This window comes from Anopheles funestus, chromosome X, assembly GCF_943734845.2.
Source record: "Anopheles funestus chromosome X, idAnoFuneDA-416_04, whole genome shotgun sequence".
In the NCBI taxonomy this organism is placed as follows: Eukaryota; Metazoa; Arthropoda; class Insecta; order Diptera; family Culicidae; genus Anopheles; species Anopheles funestus.
Genome location: NC_064597.1, coordinates 685,345 through 710,039, shown reverse-complemented (window position 1 = coordinate 710,039; position 24,695 = coordinate 685,345). Strand labels below are relative to the sequence as shown.

The 24,695-nt window shown below is 44.2% G+C and overlaps 1 protein-coding gene across 4 annotated transcripts in view; it reads left to right on the top strand.

Annotated features, from left to right (window-relative positions):
* Positions 1-24,695, top strand: part of LOC125765600 (alpha-2B adrenergic receptor) — a 125,226-nt gene that overhangs the window by 16,549 nt on the left and 83,982 nt on the right. For all 4 annotated transcript variants that reach the window (XM_049430939.1, XM_049430932.1, XM_049430953.1 and 1 more), the window contains one exon: positions 1,355-3,644. In XM_049430939.1, coding sequence (XP_049286896.1) covers positions 2,913-3,644 — 732 coding nt within the window. In that variant the 5' untranslated portion in view covers positions 1,355-2,912. The remainder of the gene's footprint in view (positions 1-1,354; positions 3,645-24,695) is intronic.

Below are 24,695 nucleotides of genomic sequence, written 5' to 3'. Positions count from 1 at the left end.
GTAAGGGTTAAGTGGATGAAATAAAGATACATTGTAAGGGTAAGAAGGTTAGCGTTGTTTCTCGTGTGTACAAGCTGCAAACAGCAACCGGATGATGAATGTTTGTGTTGACCACAGAAGCAATGGCAGAAGTTTAGCTTTTATTTCAACAAGCAAACTATTAGCGTACGCGCGTGGTCCGTCCACGGTTACGCATGCACACAGAAACACACACATTTCGCACGCACACAGGCACATGCAGATGCATCACCGGCTTGTGCGCCGGTTATGACCTTGCGCTGCGCATCAGCTGCACCCGAACGCATTTCATGTCCCCTCCACCATCGCTACACGGTGGGAAATGGAGCTCACCCCCACAGTTGATTGTTCGTTTGGTTGATGAGTGGAAAAGTGAATTAAGTAGTTGGCAGTTCAAGAGGCATTGATATTGATTAGTTTCTGAGAATAAGGGGGAGGTAGAAGAAACGTAGAAGGGTTGCAATATGGGGTGCCTAGATCTATGTGAAGAAAGTTCTACGAATCATTTCAACAATTAACAATCGATCGAAATTATGTTTATGGGCAGCTACAGTGCTTGATGAGTGGTCGACAAACAGCGTCATTCAGGCCATTTGCAGCTCGTTGGCAATGCTTTCTTGGAGGGCGATAGAGTTAGTAACAAAGTTTATATATTTAAAAAACATCTTGATCAGCAAATATCTGATAATACTGTATCGCACACTATACAAACTGGAACGCAAGAATAAATTGATCAAAGTTGCTATAGTGCCACAGATACAGTAGCGCTTTGCAAATATTCCTGTACGAGTTTGGGCAAGATTATTAAAATGCTAAGAAAATGTTCTCATAACGCTCTTGAAGCGTGAGGCCAAACTTTGCCTATGAAATCCAAGCGAACTTCGGATAAACTGTTCAGAAACAACGCGAACGAAAATGTAGGGAATTTAAGGAAAACTAATTCAAAGCTGGGTAGATATTTTAGTCATTCGATGCGGGAGATAACATAAGATGATTGCAGGAAAACTCTTCACCAAGTGTTAACATAGTGAGCATGTAAATGGCAAAAAAGCTTAAATATTTTTGAGGTAAAAGCTTCTTTCAAAAGGATTTTTTGAAAACTATTCCATTAACTGTCATTGGTGTTTTTAAGACGGCCTACTTGTCTGATCTGGCCATCATGAAACATGGGAAATCTGGATGGCAGGGAAAATACATCTCTAGAGAAGATATAACAAAGTATGTGAAGGCGAACTTCTATCATTTTATAGATGAATATGAACTATACTTGTTATTTAAAAAAATACCCGCACTCTCTCTAACACAAACTATTTCATCTCTCCATCTATTCCGACAGATTCCTAATCAAAACGAGCGGTTCCAGCGACGGGCACCATTCCGGCTACCAGCGGTGCTAGCGTTGTGCGGCGAGTGCAAAACACAGACGGGTGGTGCCGGTGGCTGTGGCCAGCCGAGGCCCGACCAGCCGACACGATAAGCACCGATAAGCAGCAGACGGCGGTGCGAAGACGCAGGCGACGCAAAAAGTGGACAGACGGTCGGTGCACGCGATGGGCCACGCACGGTGGCGCTACCGTGCAGCATCGTCGAGCCCACGTCGGCCGCAGGCGAGGAGACAGCCCCGGCTAGGCGCAACGTTCGGCCCGAAACCGAACCGGACGGTGGTCGGATAAGCGCAACGCGTCGATCGTCGCCCCGTCGTGCGTGTTGTGTTCGCGTGTGCGTAACGTTCAGTTTAGCGGGTTATTTGCACACGCTTTGAGAAACGATGGCTAGCGAGTGGAGTTGACTTCACGCTTCCCAGCAAAGACAATGCATCTGGACAGCAGGTAACGTCAGACACATCTAGTAGAGATACAACTGCATAGCTGCTGTGCCGTGTGTGTTCGAACGCGTGCAGAATTAAGAGAAAATAACTGAACCTAGCCCTGAGAAGAAGAAAAACACAGCAAATTATACCCACGAAAAACCGTGAGCGTGTTGTGTTGCACACGTGTACACGATTTTTTTTAAGAAATAATTGTTATAAGTACAGCTAGTAAAAAACGCGTCAAACTGAAACACAGTAGCACCTAGCAAACCTAGGAAACACTACAATCAACACTCACAAACAAACAAAACACACACCAAACATAATAACTACAATACAGTCAGCTATACAGGCTCGAAAATTAGCGCCCAAGCAGTGTGCGTCGAGCAGCAGTTTCGGATAAAAACGGGTAAAATTGTGTGTCCTAGCGCCAGCCTGGTGAAGTGTGTCTTGGCTTACTCCCACCTTGGAAGTCCTGCATCATCAGCAGTGTGTACGCTTCCATTCCCACACGCTTCGCTTTTCGTGCAGAGCAAGATCGAGCAGACCGGGCGAGCGCGGATCGAAATCATCAAACTTCGCGCACGACATTGTGCGTGTTACGTGTGTCTATAGCTAAGCTGTGAGCCTATAGTGTTTCTAGTGTTTCGGTTCGGTTCGGATATATACGTTGTGTCTCTGTGTGCCGTTGTAGTAGTGTAGTGTGAATGTGTACGAAAGGTAGTGTGTTAGTAACCCGTTAGTATTCCACACTAGCAGCACAAACAAAACGATCAACTGCTCGAATTACGTCCGCGTCGCGTCGACCGCCGTAGGAGTACGCGAGGTGTGCGGCTGATGGTAACCATCATGTACCAGCACGTGCTAGAGATATTCGAGAAGCTAGTGCGTGTGTTTTGATTCCGGTGCTCAGTAGGAGCGGAACAGTAGGTAAACGAAACGATACCCGATTAGTACGAACCGAGCGAAGCAAATCCCTCCCGGAAGCGGGGGAACACGGGGGAGGGGGTTGCGGTGAGGACACAGGAACGCGACAAACAAGCCGGTCGGCGAATGTGCAGTGGGCGGTGGGTGCCGTAGCGATATGGATTTCGTCTCATCACCGGGCAACATCACGCAGGAGGACTTCCTCGCGATCGTGGGAGCGAACGGAACGTACGGTGGTGCCGGTGTTGGCGTTGGTCCGGGTGTTAGTGGTACCGCCATGTTTAACGATTCATTGGCAGCGGCAGCGGCAGCAGCTGCTGCAGCAGCATCGGCCGGCACGGGCAGTACCGGTAACGGTGTCGGTCCGGGCGAAAACCTTACCATCCTGCCCGGTACATACCCGAGCGGGTACACGCTTCCGCACATCATCATCGCATCAATTATCGTGACAATACTTATGATAGTCATCGTCGTCGGCAACATGCTCGTCATCATCGCGATCGCAACGGAGAAGACGCTCAAAAACATCCAGAACTGGTTTATCGCATCACTCGCCGTGGCGGACTTTTTTCTCGGCCTGGTCATCATGCCGTTCTCGCTCGCAAACGAACTGATGGGGTACTGGATCTTTGGCAACTGGTGGTGCGATGTGCATTCCGCGATGGACGTGCTACTCTGCACCTCGTCCATCATGAATCTGTGCCTGATCTCGCTCGATCGTTACTGGAGTATTACGAAGGCGATCGAGTACCTCAAGTCGCGTACACCGGCTCGGGCCGCATTCATGATTGCCGCCGTCTGGATCATGTCCGCGTTGGTCTGTATACCGCCACTGCTCGGATGGAAAGCACAACGACCCGAAGGTCATGTAGAGCTGCCCCAATGTCAGGTAGGTGAGAAAAAAAGTTATGGCAGTAGATATCTAGCTTGCTATGGAAGCTTACTATGTCTGTTTCAGCAGTATATCCGAGGATCTAGATTGATTTATTCCCGAAAGTCCCTCTTAGTGTCTACCTCCGAATCTTCATTGGCCCTCTCTAGTCTGGGGAATTCTTTACAAGATGTTGGAAAACTCAGTTATACTTATTCGTAATAGAACAGAACAAAAAACAACCTTCCAAAACCTTCGCGTAATGGTATTGTTTAGTTCACCCTCACAGTGGGTCATCTGTTGCGGCTACAAGCCAATAAAGTGCCCAGGGCAGATTATCGTCGAAAGAACCAAACGTCATAAGAGATAATTTTTCCTAACCTTCCCAAAATTGCCCCGTCCCGCCCAAGCTAAGATTCAGTAAAAATAATAAAAAAAGAATATTGTACCACCCGACTGTTCGACTCAGCGTGTGAGTAATCTTTAACACCTCTAAACGACGTACGGCCTGAATGCTGTTGATACGTACAATCGTCAGCATCCGCCTCACACCTTCCCTTGTGATGAAGAACTGGAAAGGGGCGTAAGGGATGGAGAGTTAACGTGGAAATCGAGAATCAACCCATCCGGCACGGAGGCGCGTACATGGCGAAAGGATGTGGGGTGTAAATTTCGACGCTGTTCGATGTGGTTCGTTGGCTGTGACTGCGAATGTGGATGGGAGAGAAGGTTGATTTCGGTTCGTGGTTCATACCGTGAATGTTGACGGCATTGGAACGATCGAATATTGAAAGCGTAGCACACACATAATCACACAAACGCGCGCGCACATACAAATGCACACACACGCAGCGTTGAGCAAACAAGCAAACACGGAAAGCATGTCTGGAAGGGCCAAACCAACACGTACGCAGCTTCGTGTTATCCTGCTGATGCGTATATCTCACACCTGACTGAAGACTTCGCAGCAGTACGATTTCGCCTTTCCTGTCCCTGCCGTGGATGTGATGGTGTCTGCTGAAGTCTTTCCGTCAAATTTCACCCTATGATTATTCGAGTGCTTCTTTACACCGCAGGTCTCTACCCAGGTTTTTCATTTCTGATGGATTTTTTTAGCGCTATTCGCTCGCAACTCTTCGCAGTACGGGGAGAGCCTGTCGGGATCCTCCTGGGGGTGGTTAGGCAGGCCTACTGTGGAAGCTAATATCCGGCGGCATGGTTTGATTGTTGAGAAATCATTCGCTGGGAATGGCACCGGCTCCCATCGGCCTTTGCCCTGGTTGTTTTCTATCGGAGGCCGCACCGAATGTGCGGAAAAGGTAAATTTATCCTTTGCTCGGAAATTCAATACCACGCGCGCGAATACTGACGCGTGTATCAAGCGAAAGGGACAGTTAACGTTCAGGGCAATACTGTGGCAAGAGTTTTGCCTGAAAGAAAAATAAAATAATACACACACACATATATATATACAAGAGTATACTATAACTTCATGCGTTCTCCCATCATGGTTTTACGAGTGGTGTTGAAATGATGAGCCGGGTGGTTTGTTTCCCCCTCTCACGTATTTCGCGACCTTCGTGGCGCTTTCCCAACGATACCTCGTGTCGCTGAAACAATAAAGCACATTCAAGCATACATACATCCAAACATGCGAACCACACTCGAGCTCAGCACAATGTCCTAATCTGGTGATATTAGTCCAACCCCTACCCTGTCCCACACTACCAGGCGTGTGCGCGAAAAATACGCAAAAGAGGCCAAAAAGTCTCGCTTCAACTACACTTTCGACGCCCACACAAATCCCGCTGATCCTTGCACGCATAGCACCACCTACCGTTGTTTGTGTCTTCAGTATCACTAAGCCACCGAAACCCCCTCCCGACAACACCATCCATCACAATCGAGGAAAATTTGGGGCGGGGAAGGAGATTGAGCTTTCGGTCGTCCATTGTTTTCATCCTCAGCTAAGCCTTGCTGATGCCCGGCTTGGCCTCTGGTGGGAAAATCCTCTCTTTATATGGTTTGGCTCTCTGTTTCAAAAAGAAACAGAGTGAGATTATTCCACCCCACTGGGAAAATACGGTCGCTGGACTACTTCCGGATTCAAAGAATATCTTTAAAAAATTACATACATACACACACACACACCCACACCTCAAACGGTTTCCACATTCAGGGTCCTTGAATGGTACCCGTGCGGTAGATCAACAAACGGCTGCTGGCACACATTCTTTCAGGTGATATGTTTCTGCAAAAGCATCCTGTTTGACTCGAGCATTAGTCGTACCACGGATGTGATAAATTTAACCAAACACTTGCCTGGTGGAGTTCCAGTCTTAATAGCAAACCCAGCACAATGAAAGAGAACACGAACACAAAACAACAGATAATCATATGCAGCTATTGATGGGAAAGAATTGTGTAAACTGATCAGTTTGAATTGGTGATATGTTGGTGTAGACGAGAGCGAAAGTCTTCTCGTTACCTTGGTATCTAAAAACCTTGGAGTTCAAGGGTTCTGAAGAAATGGAAAAAAGGCAACGGGACGGCTTGGTTCGCTACGGATATTATTTGCTCACGTCAATTTAATTCAATTTCGAATGTCATATCCAATGTTTGCATGCACTGTTGGCATATGACGGTCCGGATGACGGGACGAGCGACTAAAGCGTAAAGCCAGAACCAAGTGAGTAGGAGCCAACAACAACACACAAAAAAGGATCAGAAAATGGTATCTCACATCCACCTCGGTAATGGTCGTACCGTAGCAAAGGAAACGGGAAACCGAATGGTCCACCCGGGACACCCCACACGCAATGTATGGGGTTGCATTTTTGCAGCACATAGTGAAAGACCAGGCGTCCGCTTGCAATGGTTTAATGTTTGTCTTCCACTCGTCGGGATAATGTAAAGTCCGGTAACATTCAAAGAAGGCAAGATAAAGTATATGGAAAAGAATGAAAGGAGTAAGAAAAGGGAAGATCAGAAACTCAAATCCATTTCCTGTGTACCCGTTTGGCAAAGCTTGCCTAACTGCGTTGCAAAATGGAAGCCACGCAGTGCGCCACACTCAATCGCTATCCGCGTGGAAAATCGCACTTCCTTTGCTGCTCTATATCTGTAGCGATGGGACAGGGTGGCTAGGGAAATCGGTACTGTGGATGAGAAAAGCACAAAGAGTCAGTTCATAAAAAAGTCACATTTTTAACAGACGCTTGCAAAAGCATTCGCTCGTAATGTGCCTTTTTTCTTCACCCATCCCGACGTCCCTCTGGTGTATTGTTTCGGTTTTCTTACTCGTTCGCTAGGTTGCTGCATGATAAAGTAAAGCTCGTGTCGGTTGGTTCGTTTTACTAAGACCGATCGGAAGCCGTTTCGGTGGAATGAAGTGGATAAGAACAGGAAGAAGAATGCTACAGAGTGTATACACACAGCCATACATACTATACAGAAAAACGCATTTGCATTTGCCTTGTTTTGATTTTATTAATGCTGTAAAAGATGAATATTTATACGAGAAGATGAGTTTTCTCTCCTCTCTTTCTCTTTCTCTCACTCTCATTCTCTACATATGATTTCGCCTTAACAGAACATGGTAAAATAAGAACCCGAGACCAAAAAGCGCAAAAAGAAAGGCTTGTGAAGGACGCCACAGGACGCCGTGGAAATGCTGGAATGTCAAGGAAAATGGGAACATACATATTAACTTTCTGTTTGGCCGGTAAAGAATCCAGCGACAAATGTTGTAAAGGCTATGTGTAAAGTATTGTTGTTCAGCGATGGAAATGACCTGCTTCAAAAGACACACACTGTGTGGCGCACATGTGTATGTGTGGGTTGTGAAGGCAAAGTACAGGATACGATATATGTGTGATGGTAGAGTTTTTCAATTTTCTACCCTCTCAACCGAAAGATTGAAATAATAGCCATTTCGACACCCGAGACATGCAAGTGTCGAACGAACTCATAATAAGCTGGTTTTGGTATGCGAGGAGTACAACTATAAAACGAAGAGTATAAAGAGTGATTGTGTATCTAACGCTAGTGGTTAATTGCGCTTAATTGTATGCAATTCATTGGACAATTTATTTTATTTCATTGCGGAAGCTTGTTAACCTTCTCTATATAGACCGTCAACGAGGTATTCCTGTGCATCCTAATGATGCAGTTGAAATTTGTGAACGGATCACAGGAACATACTGGGAGCAGTACAAGGGCCGGGTCGTCGCTATTTGCTGGACGTTGGAAAATTGGCCCCGTAGCAAAGGTGTGCTACCTTTGGGACGAAGCTGATAGATGGGGGGTAAAGTACATTACTCTGCCTATTATACGGCAGCAGTGCAAGAGCCTTTTGTCGGAAGGAAATTCAAAGCCGTAAGGTGATGAAAGGTAAAGTTCGGTACACATGATGATCTTGGTGAACAGCTTCGGTGCGCTCTAGCACCGGTGTCTGGGTACGACAGACATTTTGCACAACCCTCCAGCACGCCTGCTAACGTGCGCCGGTTGTACAGCGACGACAGGCACACTTAATATCATCATGCAATAATGTCACATTCCCTATTGTCATCCTAGACTGCCTCTCGACCGAAACAATCATGCTGGGTTAAGAGATCTGCCACCGTACGTCTACTCTTTGAAGAAATGAGTAGCCATATACGCGGCTGGTGCACGCGTAAATACTCCAAAAACCGAGCCAATAAACACCATTCTCAGAAAGATCCAATTTAGCGTCGGCTTGCTACGTGCGAGCCACGTGACGGGGTAAGCGGTGCGGAATAAGTAACGCCCGGCCTCTTGCGTGCACGCCCGTTACGATGCGGCGGGCAAACAATCAAACCCAGGTCGCGACACCTGGGGATCCTAAACCGAAATGGAGGCGCCCAGTCCGCCGTTAGTATCGAAAGGAAAAACAAAACAAACCAGGTGAGCGGATGGATGGTACTTGACGTCACCTGCTTTTGCACTTAACGACATACCCGGGAATGCATCCCATTCTAGTACGTGCACATGATACAGCAGCAACTTTAAACCCATATTTAACCGTAAAGTACGATGCAGACTTTTTTGGCGCTGTAGAATTTCAAGGTACAACAGAAGAAAAAAAAAACAAGTCCCACTACACCGGATCACGAACGATACCGGTTGATGGTTGTTGTTTTTTTTCATTGCTCTCCTCTTATTCACAACGTCTTTCAGTTGTGGGCCGAAAATGCTGGACCAAACCGCGACGAACGATTTTGCCTTTAGGCGCTTCTAAAACATCCTTTTACCGCACCGGACACCGCATCAATCGACCGCGTCAATCTCCGTTTTACCGTCCATCCTATACCACCGTACCGTTCCGGCCAGCAATACCTTCCTGCTTATGCTTTACCTTTACCGGTTCAAGATCGGAACGGGAGTGTAAAATCAATAAATTCTCAATTCCATAGTTCGGTGTTTTTTTTTCTCTCTCTCCTTCCCTTCTTTGCCTGCTGCACGAACGATCCGGATTCCGTAAGTTTAAAAGCAGGTTGTGCTACTGTGCCGTTGATGGTCCGCGGTTAACCTGCCGCTATGCCTTTACCATTTTACCTCATCGCTCAGCTGAAAAACATCAAAAAGCGCTTGAGGCTCAAGCAATGGAAGACGAACTAAAAAAAAAGAACAAACTTCTGTTGAACCAACTTCTGCTGCACGAAGCGATGGAAGGATTCGATCGATTCGTGGCAGCAAATTCCGTCATCAGCTAGCGATGCGGGGCGAATACGTAATGCTTTCTTGAAGAGCTGGGGATGTAGGTATGGATCGGGAAGGAGAAAGCAGGCAGAGGAGGAGGAGGAGAGATTGTGGCGGAAGAGGGAGAGTTGCGAACGCCGTACGGGCATATAACTTTAGCTCACCGCAGATCAAGCACCACGCCCGGAAGTCATTCGGCGAACCTTGGGATAATATCGGAAGGCAGACCAGTTTTAGTCGTGCCGTTGGCCGGTGTGCGAACGAATTGGCATGTGGTTAGACGTGTATGCATTACCTCCCGAATACGAATCAGAAACCATCACCACGATAGCAAAACGGCTTTTAACTCTAGTACCAATGTGTACCAATGTGTGGAACGCCATCACTCTCTCTCTCTCTCTTTCTCTCTTTGCCACGATTGTTGCGGACGTCCTGTCAAGCCTTTGGTATCAGTGTTCGTTGAGACATAAGGCTCACATTTTGGAAGAAATAGTCACAATTGTAAACTTTGATATTGTTAGATTACTTATATAAGCCTTATACCTATATTGTATTGTATAAAATTAAACTCAAACAAATCTCCAATTCCAAACTATTTTGGCATTAGTTTTGATAATTTATTTCAGTGTCTGTTTTGATAGAAATGGCGTTTCCGCGCCCGAACAGCGCCCGAAAGCTTGAACTATTCATCCGCACCGAAAAGTTTCGAAAAGGATTAGATCTTGAACTTCACACATAGGGCGATCGTTTCAAGCGGAAAACATCTAGCGCCAACATTTTTGTCTGGCAAAAGAGCAAAATAAACTCACGTCCGCGTACATTGCGCGACTGTTTTATGTGGAACCCTTGGAAGGATCGCTGATGCGCACTTATTGCCAGAACCCTGGTGCACCTGGTGATGCATAATTTTCTAATAAAAATTTATTGTCCCTGCACGTGCAGGCGGTACCGGAGCGCGCTAAGAAAACATCCACACTTCCGCATTACGCTTCTAACGGTTTAGTTGCGAGGAAAACACTTTTCATTCCCCATTTTATGTACGCGTCTATGTTGGGAAGCCACGAGCCTTTCTGCCACCGAGCCAGATGAGATTAATGTAAAAATCCCTCGCTGCATCCTAATCCCCCGTGGGCGGTGAAAGGGGGTCAAAGAATCAGGTAGATAGAATGGATGCGAGAAAGCGTCATCGGGAAATTGCATGATCGAGTGGTTTTAAATGCTCAGGTGATTAAATTCAATTTTCACAGCGCTTTAAACGGCACGGTAATTAGGATTTGCAAAAAGGATGGTGAACCATAAATGGCGCGCGGTGGGTATGGTGCTTGGGGGTAGGCAGTGTTGCCCGTGTGAGGTGCAAGTGTCGAGCACAATCCCGTTCATTTTCTAGAGTGGTGCAAAACTTTTGCACCGAAAGCGCGGTAGAGGAAGCTGAGCAGTAGGAAAACCAAGAGAAAGAAAGAAAGAAAAACAGCTGGAAACGATTCGTCGCCGTCGTCGTTGTACATCGCGCCACAGCCGGAATCTGATGCAGGTTGAAATCGGTAAAAGAGTAGTTACCGAAGCTGCCTGTCGGAATGTGAAGCGAATTTTACTTGACAGCAATTATCGCTCGCTTCGGACTCTCGGTTCGGTCAGACGCCGGACGTACGGTACGATCGGATGGGTTTAGTGCTTGGCCATCGTGCCCTTGATGTCCCAATAAAAAAAACTATAAATCCACGATGAAAAACGGCAACCATTTTCCTTCAGTTCGGTGTTTCACCGGTTGAAAGAAATTCAATTGTGCGGCCCGTTCTGATAGCGGGTTGATGCAAGCTAGAGCAAGCAGCAGGTTGGATCAATTTAAGTACTCACCAAACGCAACGGTGTGCGGATGTTAGAAAGTTGAGAGCTAAATCCAACGGAGTGAACAACTTACACACCGTTTGCACCGTGCCCGGTAAGTGAGGATTCGTTTTCACACCTTTTGCGATTCGGAAAATTCCACCATGTATGGGAGAATTTTTTTTTTTTGGTACGTGTGTTGTGTTTATACTTTAGCTATGATAGAACCTAAGAGCAGTGAACTGGTTTCCTTTCAACCAGCTTGGTGTGAATCAATTTTCCCAATACAAAACACGCAGAAAAGCGTTTGCCAGCTAGTGGATCGATAATTCGGTGTTAATTTATTTTCCTTCGATCAATGTAAGACTAATCACGGACAATCACGATGGTGTGGAAAATATAATTTGAACTTTATTGTCAGATTTATTACATCATAGTTCATTGCGTGTATGGCTAAATCTGTATGAATTTCACGAAATTATTCGTTTTAATTTAAATGGAAGATTCAATTTCTTACAAAACCCAGAATCAGCTCTTCACTAAAGTTTCATATGAATGATTCTTTTTTTATAGCTATAGCAGGTGGTCCGAGAGCATTTAAGATTACCTTTTTTATGATTCGATTGCTACTCGAGAGAAACAGTTAATAAAAGTAAGTGCAAATTGCACTTAATGGTCATCATATCAGCGTTTAGCCTGCTTTTTTTGTTGCTTCAAACAATAAATTACTCGCGGCACTAAAAATGCCTCACGCTCGTATGTTGTGGAATTTTGAAGATTCGCTGCAAGTACACTGTTTTATGGGAATCCCCACCCCCTCCCTCACCCCAATCATAAAAGATGTTGTTCGCGGATGGGAAAATTGGTTATTGTAAACAATAAACAGTTTATCTATTTGCATCGGCAGCTAAAAACCAACATGACAACCAAAACCGAACTGCTGGTGAGAAGATGACAAACATCGTACCGCCAAACCCCTAACAACTGTCATCCTTTATCTTCCGTGCATCCCAAGTGAGGAAGGAGCAGGGGTTGGGGAGAGGAGGGGGTAGGAGAGGAGTTTGGAAGGAATAAAAAATCAACCCCCATCTTGTTACCATCGCACCGTATGATGCGACCTGAGAGCAAATAGTTGCGAAAGGAAAAAAGCAAAACCCCTCCAAACACAGCGTTCACTGCTGGAGTGGCGCTGCTTCGTAATGTATGCCGTACGTTTCGGGGTTTTCTAAAATTAGCATCGCCATTTCCCTTCAGGCTACCTACATGTGGGTGTGTGTATGAGCACACGTTTGTCTGTTGTTCTGTCCGCACCAAACCGGACCGATGATGGATACTTTAACTACACCGACTGCCTCAATACCGAATACCGCAACCTGCCCAAAACTGAATCGTGCTATCACATTTCATTCCAGCTGTGCACAGATGGGTGGTCGGATGAGTTTTCTTGCTTACTGTTTGAGCAGCGTTTTTATTTTTTGTTTTGTTTTGCTTTCTGTTTGCTGCACGTAGTTTTTTCGGGAAACACAGCACGCTGCTACACAACGGTTCATCTGCCGATGAAATGGACGGATCACTATGAATGGATCGATTGGTATACCTGTTCAACTACAGGAGACTGCTTGCCAATATTTCCCATGTGGTGAAAATTCGTCCACGGGAAACAGAAAGAAACGAGTGAGAAGGGTGACCACTTCATGCGCTTCCCAAAATAACGCAACCATCATGCACGCCATCTTCTTACGCGGGTACCGAATCTGCGGTAATTCGATTGCGATTGAGTTAATGTGGTTTTCCGTTTGGGTTGGATTTATACACAGAACATGAAGAAGAAGAAGAAAATCCCCCACCTATTTGGTGGTTTAAAATACAGAGCAAAAAAAAGCACAAACAAACTTACACGCACACACTAATCAAATCATCGACTTTGCAGACCCGATTTATCAATCTTATTGGGTGAATTTTTATTTACGTTTTCCTTTTTTCTTTTTGCGCGAAGTTATGAGAAGAAGAAAAATAAATCACGCGTGCACACACATATATGAGTTTTTTTTCGACACGAAACGCTATCAATCTTAGCATCCCAACACGGTTCCTTTGCTGGGCATGTTGAAGATGGTTCAAATGATTTCCCGAAAAGTGACAAGGTGAAGAAAAATAGTGAAAAAATATATGCAAAATTTTACATCTCTGTTCGAAGCTGCGGGACGATTTGGTGGGAAGAAATGGAATAGAAAGCATTATGATAAAATCATGCCCGGAATCGGTGGCTTCTAATGTTGTTCCAGACCATTGAGCAGTGATTGATTTAATATCTATTGGTGTTGAGTTTGGGTGTGTGTGCCTGTATGTACCTGCATGCTGTATCGCAATTTGTGTCCATTAATGTGTCGATACCGTGTGTGGCGTACCTCAATCAAATAAGGCAAACAACCAGATGTGGAGCGATAGTGTGTTCGTTCTCGTTAGCGAAACAGAATCCCAGCAAATGGATCGGACGGTTTCGTTTGCTTCTGTTTCCCGGAACTTGCTTGATGAAATGGAAGCAAAATAGGAACGGGGCATACATTTGTACCTGTCATTTGATTCAACTAAGCAATTCTATGCTGATGATTCGGAGAAAAAAAAACTGTACGAAGAACAGTTAATGCGAGCGAAGGTTATTTATTGACTAGTGCAAGTCGTTTATTCCTGAATAAATTGTTATGCAATTGACATGTTCATTATAGGCATTATTTTTATTATTGTTCGTTTCTTTTTGGACCACAGAAATGTGAAGGTCCACGCCAAAACTTAAAATCCATGTTTTTCCTACTATTAATACCAAGATCTGGCTGAGGGATCATTCACCTATTACGTAGCACTGGGTAGGAGGAGAGGGTTTCAAATATGAGAACCATTTCTCAACCATATTGTACGATACGAAAGTATATCAAAGTCCCATTGAATATGACTTCGGCTCAGGAGTTTGAAAGTGGAGCAAAAACTGGAATCAACACCAGAGTTTCCACCAGAATCGACACTAGAGTCGAACTCATACGGAGAAGTGATCCGGAGTAGACCCCGGCGTAAACTCGAGCATTGTTCCGGAGTCGACTCGGGATTAATTTCTACTCAAAATCTGTTTGTTCAACTGTAATACATCTAGTACTACATTTTGTGTCTGTCGTATATAGCTTATATAGTATTTAATACATTTTATTTAGTTTTGAGAAAGGTTACATAGAAAGTTCAAACATTTTATTTTGTCTGGTGAAAGGTTAGACCAAGGCCTCTTGTCTAGCTTCTCAAAAGCAAAGGTACAAGCAAATTGCAGCAATAATGAATTGCAGATTAATTTCCGGAAGGCCATTAAATCATCGTTGATGTTTTTTTTTGCAGCTGACATTTTGGACCGTGTCCTAAACCAACAATTGCGCAGGGTACATGGCTTGCGATACCCATCTAGGGACTCTGCAGTGAAGCGTGTTGTAATGTTAACGTTCAGTACGTCAATATGCGCTAGAAGAATATTTTCGTCTAATAACCGATATTTATTGCTGGCAAACGTAGGAACAGTTGCCGGAATGGATTTGTTTGATATAATGTGTTTATTCTTGTTATTAATTATTACCGATATACTAGTAAGACGTGCCCACTTTACACCAACTTTTTTTTTGTTCGGTTAGAACGGCCAGGCCGTATACTTTACACAAACTAATTAGTTAAATAAAATGATCTAGGTCTTTCTAGTTGAAATCCGTCTTAAACAGTCTTTAGCATATAAAAAGTGAAGTTGATCATTTAATGTTTAAAAAAATGAAACACGCGATAACCGAGACAAGCTGCCTAAAATGGTAAGGCATACCGATAGGCTCTATTACTACAGCATCTAACTGTTTACTCTACGTTAAACCGATGCAGGATTTTCGGCTTCCAAACAATACAGCAAAGGTTTGGTACCGCCGCCTGAAAAAACACGCTCATACCCGTGGCGCATAGCCGATACGATCAAAGCTATGTTATTCTTCACTTATTTTGTAAATATTTCTCTCACCATTGTAGAGACTTTCCCATCACCGTCGTACCAATCGCCAACTGTTTTGCTAGAAATGCTAGCGGGCCTCCCTAACCGCTACCCCTTCGCTTCTCGTTCCACATCATCCAACCATCATCCAAAATTTCAGTTGCCCTACAGATTCTCGATCGATTTCTTCGCTTCGACTGCATTTTAAATCATCCACGCTTGAGGGCCACTAGTCCCTGGACCGGACCGAGGCTAAGAATGCTAAACAAAAAGTACAAGAAAGCCATCACTGTCGGCACTCTTCCGGGGTGGATAGCAAAAAAAAAGAAAAGAAAATACAACATCAATACCCGTGCGCGAAACACACGCTAGACGAAGCACTGAACTTAAAATAAAAACATACATGGGGCCTTCCAAACCAAGAAGGGACCAAAGATATCCTCACGGAAAACTGTCCTACCACGGGTGTTTGGAAAGGGATGGGAAGCAACAACAAAAAAACTGCTGCACTTGGGAGAAAACCCGTCCCTTCGGGGCATGGTGCTAGTGTTGAGCGAGAGCGGGTGCTTATATCAGCATGATTGAAAAAAAGGCATGTTAGATGGAGGAAATGCATGCCCCCTCCCGTCGTAGGACAAACACCCGAGAGAAATAATATTTGTTCCTCTCGGAGGATTTGGTGGCAAAAAACAACACCAGGCTTCTCTGTCTCTGACTGTCCAACCCAAACCTCAACCATTCCCGCATCCTGTCAACTCCTCCTTACGATTTGGTCTGGAAAATATATGTATATTTTTTGTTCTTCTCCCTTCTCTCATCGCCACTTTGCTGTTGGCATCCTTGAAACAACACCCCAGCAAATCTGGAACAACATGCGCAAGTGGAAAAAAGAACAAAACAACTGCTGAAGAAACTGCTTGAAAAATGGCGTCACCGAAACAAAAGCGAAAAAAGAACATCGCCGAAAATCGGTTCCCTTTTTATGTGTGAAGTGAAAATATTCGATGGGCGGAAAATTGATGAAAGTTCATCGCAGCTCCCCTTCGAACCAGACCAACAACGAAGAAGGGAGGGGATGTTAGTGGGTACACAAAATAAAAGTGAGAAGAAGAAGAAAATCCCCAGTGAACAAGGCGAGAACGCATGATGTTGAAAAAGAAGAGAGGAGAAAAACCCCAATACACGAAAACTTCAATGACCAGACAAAGTCTAATTTATGCTTACCGGTGGTCAGTGTCCGTAGATGTCCTGGCGAGTTGGGAATAAAGGGGAGATGGAAGGATGCGAGAGTCTGCAGGGAGGTTGGCACAAAACAGTCGATAGCAGCCGCAGCAAGAGGCGAGCAACAGTGAAAGTCCTGCCCGAAAGTCGATGGAAAAGTTTTTCAATTTACGTGAAAAGCTAATCCCGGCCTAACCGGGCTTTACATTCGCTTGCTACCATTTTGCGGCCGCTCACGCGACCATTGATTCACATTTTGCGTACATAAAACACCCATACATACACGTACCAGGCAAGGTTGCTTGCCCTTGCTCTCATCCAGAAGTGGCTCGTTGGAAAAACAACATTCAAAATGAAGTGAAAGATGTTTGCTTCACGCCAACGTATCGACTTGATGAAGTGACGAGACTGTGTAGTGCAAACGCAAACTCAGAATGTGACGTGAAAGCAATCGGAAGGACACCCAAAAGGTCCTAGTTGAAAGAACGAGAAAGATAGAGCGTATGTGTGTGTGTATGAGAGAGAGAGAGAGAGAGAGAAAGAGAGAGAGAGAAAGAGAGAGAGAGAGAAAGGAGAGTGCAAGGGTGCTGGTCTTCACGATCGTTGGGTGGAAGTGATTGGAGTGATTTTATTCTGCCCATTTTGGAACGCTTGATGCGGTTGGTCCGATGGTTGCACAATCTGTACCCCAATGCTCTCAAAAATGGGGTGTCCGCAAAGGCGTGCGGGATAGGGCAACAGAAAAAGAGGAGAGAAAGCAAAAGAAAAACAACAGAGCAGGAGTATTTTTTTTTGAGAAATGCAAGTAAGAAGTAGATGTAAAAGAAGTAGAAGTAAAAGCGAGAAAAATTTGGTTCTTGTCGTCCGGTCCCTTGTGAAAGCGGCCTAAATGTAGGCAACTGGCCCTCACTGGCCTGGCCAGTGGGAATTTGTTATTTTACGTGAATTATTTACCGACCCGGATGAGTGTGTCGGTTTGTGAGTCGTAATGTCAATTGGACGGGGGTTTCGATAAGAGCTCAGTGGTGGATGTTTTGTTTGTTGCTTTTTCTGACTCTTTTTTTTAATTTATGTCATCCATTCAATGATCTCTACGGTTCACAAGGCGTCCTGATCGGGAGAGAATCAGAGAAAATGAATAAAATTCCTTCACACCCATGGATTGCAAAAGAAACTAAAATAAAACCAAAATCCCGTGTCCCGCCACACACGCGAACCAACGTTTGCTTTTTTCTTGTTTGAATCTCTATTTAAATTTTTGTTTTCTTACATACCGGTGGGGATAAAAACACATTCTTCTTCCGATTTTTTCTCCAGTTAGGGATTTGCTCTTTTGGCCCTGCCGATCGGATCCGATCAGATCGGAGGTAAATAAAAAGTTTCTCCACTTGCGCAACGACACGAAATGGAAGCAACATAACGCAGAAAAACAAAAACATGAACAACAATATAGAAAACAAAAGCAACAAAGAAAAAAAAACTTTTGGGAAAAATTGTTACCAATTGTTTGGTATTATTTGTTCCCATCTGTACAACCAGGCCCAACCATCGAGGCTTACGAGCTTGGGCCGATTTTTATGTGTGTTTCGTTCGGTTAGTGTGATTGTGATTTTGTTTCCCCAAATATAACATCCCTCACTACCGAACCACTGCTTTCCCCCTTCCCATCACCCCAGCTTCCAAGCACCTTTTCCCCTGTGAAGGGTAAATTCGGGTACAATGACGAACGGTTTTAAAACTTTCGCTGCTGACGAATTGTCAACAGGGTAGCCTTTTTGAAACTTACCCTACCCTACGAGGGTCGGTATTTGTCCTGCCTCAGGTGGGTGGATGTGTGTTTCAAATCGATCGAACATCGGGTTGCGTGAGACACAGGGAAGACTGTGTTGGGGAAGGGTGTGGGGCGAATACCCCACTCATGTTTTCTACCACCTACTTCCACCACGGAAGGTATTCGGAATGATTTTCAATGTGTTTATTTTGGCTTCCACTTTTAAACCGCGCTGGTGTTTATTTGCTTTGTGTTTAGGGGGATATTTCAGCGCTGCGTTTGGTTTCGTGCTGTGTTTTCGTTCATTCGCGGTGAAACTATGATCATGAAATACGCCCCTCAGATAGACCGAAAACACACATGTGCACACATCACCGGTACCGGCTAACTGTCACGTGGCACTATTCACTCTTCGAATGACCTTCGCTGAATCGATTTTTGATGTCGAACCTCGTACAAAAGTCAAGTACGATGCATTAAAAATGGCGAAAAGGCGGCGTGCTCTCTGATCAATGTAACATACAAAAAGGAAACTCTTGACACGAGAAACGGCGAACCAGTTTCCTCATCATGCTAATCTTTCGTGAATCGTGCTCGTTCGTGCATGATGTGCATTCGCTGGTTGGGATCGGTAAAATGATACAATTTAAGTAATCCAGCCTGCCACCACCCGGGGCCGGGTAGTTAAATCTCGCATGTAAAGTAGATCGATTAATGCAGCAGATTTGATGAGCCTCATCTAGTTTGATGCCAAACCGGCATCGCAAAGTATCGCTTCGCATCAGCCGGAATCACGTACTTGGACGAAAGCGAACAAAAAAACCTCTTCGTTTAATAGGCCCGCTCGTACGAACCACTCGAACTGAAGCATCAAGCCCTGCACGAAGGAATAGATTTACGATCCCGCGATGGAGTTATTATTAACCGGACAGTGGCAGTGAAATTTAAGAACAAAAAAAGCATACACACACACACGTACAAAACCAAGCACGTATCTAACCTGTAACAAATCAGCAGATGGAGTAGATTTTCCGGCCAATCTACATCCAACCCTCTAGGAGGGGAAGAGAGAAGAAAAAAAATCCACCCATTTCAACAGTGACAAGTGGAAGCAGCTACCATGATCTTACTGGAATTGACCTTAAAAAATAACCTCCTCTCCCCCCACACCCATACGCGCATACACATTCGTACATGTCTACATACCCGTGCCAATCGGTGTCGGTCTTGGAAAATTTCTCATCAAAGACGAAGCGAGCTGCCCGTGTCGTAAATCTTTCAATTTCGAGTCGTAAAATGCTTCTCAAAATCGCAAAGCTAACACACAAACGCACATACACACACTCGCATACGAAAGTACTCGCTCAATCTACGGTCGATTAGCTGCATACGATTGGGCTACCGGGATTTGGCAAGCAAAGGCGAGCACGGTAAAGCACACTTTGCTGTGGTAAAAGAAAACAGGCAGCTAGATCGGCCCAGATATGAAATACGATTGACTTAAGTGATCGTTTCCCCGAGCGCAAATGGTGAAATATTCGAACTTCAAAATTTCACAAACACACACACACACATACGTGTGCGGTTCCACTTGGGGTAGGAGATTTTATTGACGACACTTGATGGTTGACGCGTACGAACCGATAGCACACTGTATGGACGATTTGTGGTGCGGAAACTGGTTGATAAATCTTATGTGAGTTGAAGCACCATTAGTACTATGGATGGACGGTGTAGGATTTTAAAGGAAAAAAAACATCTTTTTTATCGTTTGAAATAATGCGTTCCATGAGTTTTCTAAAATCGCAAATTTGTACGAACGCGCGTTGGAAGATTGCGATACGAATTCATGTGTCTGAATGGATCTTTATAGCATGTGGGCATGGTAGTGGAAACTTGTGCCGCGAATTTTAAAATAGTGAATAAAAATTAGCTGAACGTTTTTTAAAATCTAGAATACTTTTTCCAAACATTGTGTTGCTTGTGTAGCTTATTTATGTTACTATTAACGGAAAGTAATCTTCTCCTTCTGTCTAATGAGAAATAATACAAATCTTTGATAGCTGAAACTAGATAGTACAACAATAACAAAAAGGCCAGTAAATGCATATCGCTTCCTAAGCTTCTACTCCATATTACATGCACACGACATCAAACCAGCCCTTGCATGGATCAAAAGGAAAGTTTGTTGCAACTTTGCATGACGTACGTTACGTACACACATCAATGTCACACGACAGGCGTAAAGTAATCGCTTGAAAGTCTTCGCTCACTTCCCTGCTGCTGCTCGCCCCGATTCGTTTGCCGATTTCTTATAAGCTCACCCTAAAACTTCTTCACAAGCACCACAAAACTAATCGGCACGGGTTCTGTCCGGGACGAACAACTTCATAATTAAAATGGGTAAGGGATTTCCACAAAAAAGCACTCCTCCTCTCGCCTTACCACCATTTAAATCCACGCGTCCTTTTATCCCCTTGTATCAATCCCAAACATGCTTGGAATTGAATTGGTTAGATGTAGAGAAGTTTGTGGTAAATCTTTATGCGGCTTTCCACAGTTGTCCAAAGGATGCTGCCGAGAATTTATTTCGTAAAGTTTCTTGGTCATCCTGCGATTGGTGTGCACGCGACTGGGATGGGACAGGAAAAATAAATCCGGGAACAGTTTGGCTTGTGGTTTGTGGATCGTTCCATTCCTGCTCTAATGTGCTTTAGCGTACGAAACTCAACCGGACTGGGAAGACGTCGAGATTCGCCGACGAAGACAGTAGTATGTAGTTGCCGAAGTTTGACAGGTTTGATAGAGTATCTGACTTACTTCCTTTTGTCGGTTCCCAAGCATCCATGATGACCCCAGCCCGTTCCCCTAGCTCACCCCGTTGATAGCGTGCTGCCCAGCTTATGCGGATGGCACTTTGGGAAATGAGTTTTGCATTGTGCGTACCGCTCTCGGTGACTTCTTGCCTGTTCAACTTCCACCTTACACCACCAACCTACCGCATCTTGTCGCTCAAAAAGGACATATTTGCAACAACAAAAAACCCCAACTGGAAGCATGCGAGACGACGTTCCGAAATTCCTTTCGTAACAATCCGGCTCACGTTGGTATGGTACAGAATGTTGATGTCCCATTTTCTACAATCTTGCCACCTACTCCTTCTCTTCCTCCTTCACCTCCTCCAACACCGTCGCATCGATGATGGAACAGAATGTAGGGGTAGGGGAGGGTAAGTAACGAAGAGGAAATTTCCGGCTAGTTTTTCCCCTGAACCTATGGAATGTGTGCTCGAAATGTGTCCACACTGTATCGAATGCAAGCGAGATAATGCCTCTCGGTAACTTCAGCACCAAAATGGAGTCCTCTTTCAACCGGAGCCTTCCGTTATCTTTTGCATCATATTCAGCTTCAGTCCCTTCTCTTCATTTAAGCTTTTTTCTTCACCCAAATGGGGTGAAGGGGGGAGGAGAAGGGAGGAGAAGATGGACAAGGATGGAAGAATTTTCCAACCATTGCGGGGGGTTCGATTTCTGGAGGTTATAGTTATATAGTCCCTTACAAAACCCCTGCCCGTGCATCGTTCATGTACAATGTGTGCGCTTGCCATGCAAATCGTGTCGCTTGTCGACTGTATTGTGTTTATCTCTCCGCACCCTACGAGCCATTTTGTTTGTGAGTTCGTTTGGTTTTTTTTGTGACTGTTCCATGGGCAATTGTGTGTATCGTTGCAAACCCGGAAGGGTACAACCGGAAACGGACATTTGCATAATGTCTCAATTTTTACTAGTCGCTCTTCATTGAAAGAGCGAAACAACGCCCTAAGCACACCAAGCCCCCCGGGGGTGCTCAGGGGGAGATGGGATGAGGGCATTTTTGTGCTGGCGGTTTGCATGGATAAGAACACCGAAAGATGATACTCTATTGCCCATTTGCTGGTCCGCTTGTTGTTGTATTTTTTTCTTCTCTCGGTTCTTTGGCTCAAACGTTAAGCGACGAACCTTTTCCGTCGGCGTACGGCACAGTCCGCTAGTTGATGGACTCTTTGATTATTATTTTTATTGTTGTTATCAATTTTGCTCTCACTCCACCGTTGCGGAGGAAAGTTTCGGCTCGAAAGCAGTTAAGGTATGCTAAACACCAATATTAAAGAAAATAAAAATAAACATAAAGAAAAAAATAAAAAGAAAGTTCTAAAGCTAGTGAAGAGGAAATAATAAAAATAAAAACACCACCCAACGCTAGCAACGCCATTCCGAAAGCGCACTGTTTGATCCGACGCTTTTGTTCGACACCGGATAGCGTCCTTTCCTTTAGTGTGGCTATTCCATGCCACCAGCACCGCGACGAAACCATTGCGACAAACAGCGAAAGACACTTAACAGCGGTTATCAGCCGTTACGGTTGCTCGCGAAAAAGCAGAGCAGAAATGGTATGCGTGTGTCTGTGTGTGTTAGTTGAAGGGGAAAAGATTAAGAAGCAGGTAAAGGCAACACAGGCGGAAAAGGCACCCGACTCCAATAAGAAGTACGGATGGGCGGTGGTGCCTGGAAAAAGGTAAACTTGGTGGAAAGTTCATCTAATGTATTTACATAGTTCCCGAGCGCAGCTGAACAGACACCGGAGGGATTAAGCTTTTGTCAGGGGGAAGGAAAAGAGGGAATTTGTGTGGAGTGGGGTGAAACAAGGACAGGGTAGAAGAATGAGCGTTGTGATTCGATACCGAGCGAAATGGTTCGGTATTTTAGCTCGGCAAAAGGAAGCTGCTGCTGCTGCTGCTGAGGGGCTGGCAAATTGTTTCAAATTTGTTCCCAACCCTCCATTTTGCTTCTCGATTCCCTAACACCCGTACACGCCGTCCTTCTGTGCCCATCCTTGGTGTTTCTTCCCGAAACTAAACCAAACACTCCGTTTCAATTGAAATAACTTCAACTTGGCAGAAACCAGTTGCCGATTTAAAGGGTGGGCAAACCGTACACGGTGGATTATCTATGCAATCAGTGCGGTGCGACCGGACCGGGAGCTTTCCGTATTGTGTGTCCGTATTTAATATTGGCAAACCACTTTTACTACCAACCCGCAGTCGGTCGCATCTGGAACGCTTGCTAGCTCTAACTGTTTTATTTTTCGTTCTGTGTCATAATTACAGTAAGCTATATTGTTTCGATCCGTTTCATGTCGATGGTGGTAGCGTTTTGTTATTTATTATATTTTTTGAAGTGCACCTACTACATCACTACAAAAGATCAAATTCTTCGCGTATGTTTGTAAACAATCTTAAGTGGAGTGGTCGCTTGTTGACCAAAGATGAATATCTACATAACAAGTAGTATCGGGTCAAGTGCGAAAGAGGTACGTGGTGCGAAACTTCGCTCCTGGGAGTGCTTCGCATAATCACTGTGTGTGCAGCGATCCGTATGGAGCTACCTCAAGCGCACCGCACACTTTAAAGTGCGCGAGCGATGCGCTTAGCTTGGCAGACTTAGTATTTTTTTGGGAAATTTGGCAAAATTTTAAAATTTGATTTATTTTAATGCGAATTTGTTGCAATAAGTTTCTTTTCACTCAAATAATGCTTTAAACTAATAAAAGAATAAAAAATCAGAAAAAAAATTTCCACTTGAAAATTTCATAAGGCTTACCCCTTACGATTTTTTTGGGAAATTTTGCAAAAAAAATTAAATTGTTTTATTTTAATGCCAATGGGTTGCAATGAGTTTCTTTTCACTCTAATAATGTTTGAAATAAAAAAAAAGAGAAAAATAATAAAAAACAAAACAAAAACAAAAAATTAAAAAAAAATGAAAATTGCACCAAATTTTGCCTATAACTCGGTCGGTATCCAACGAATCACCAATCTTTAACCTGTGGTCGATAGATGGCATCAATGGCTACATTTTCTTCTTGAACGACCATGCCCTCAGATGTCTGTGCCAGAAGTTATTCGAGGAACCAAGTTCCTTACCCTGTTTGAGAAAATGTAAAATTTTCCTCATTTTTGCGCCAAATTTTGTCTATAACTCGGTCGGTATCCAACGGATCGCCAATCTTCAACCTGTGGTCGATAGATGGCATCAATGGCTACATTTTCTTCTTGGACGGCCATGCCCTCAGATGTCTGTGCCAGAAGTTATTCGAGGAACCAAGTTCCTTACCCTGTTTGAGAAAATGTGAAATTTACCTCAATTTTCTGCAATTCAGCAAAAATTTTAAATGTGATATATTTTGATGGGAATTTGTTGCAATAAGTTTCTTTTCACTCAAATTATGCTTTAAACTAATAAAAGAATAAAAAATCAGAAAAAAATTTCAAAAAAATTTTCCACTCAAAAATTTCATAAGGCTTACCCCTTACGATTTTTTTGGGAAATTTTGCAAAAAAATTAAATTGTTTTATTTTAATGCCAATGGGTTGCAATGAGTTTCTTTTCACTCTAATAATGCTTGAAATTAAAAAAAGAGTGAAAAATTAATTAAAAAAAATCAAAAAATTTAAAAAAAATGAAAATTTTCCTCATTTTTGCACCAA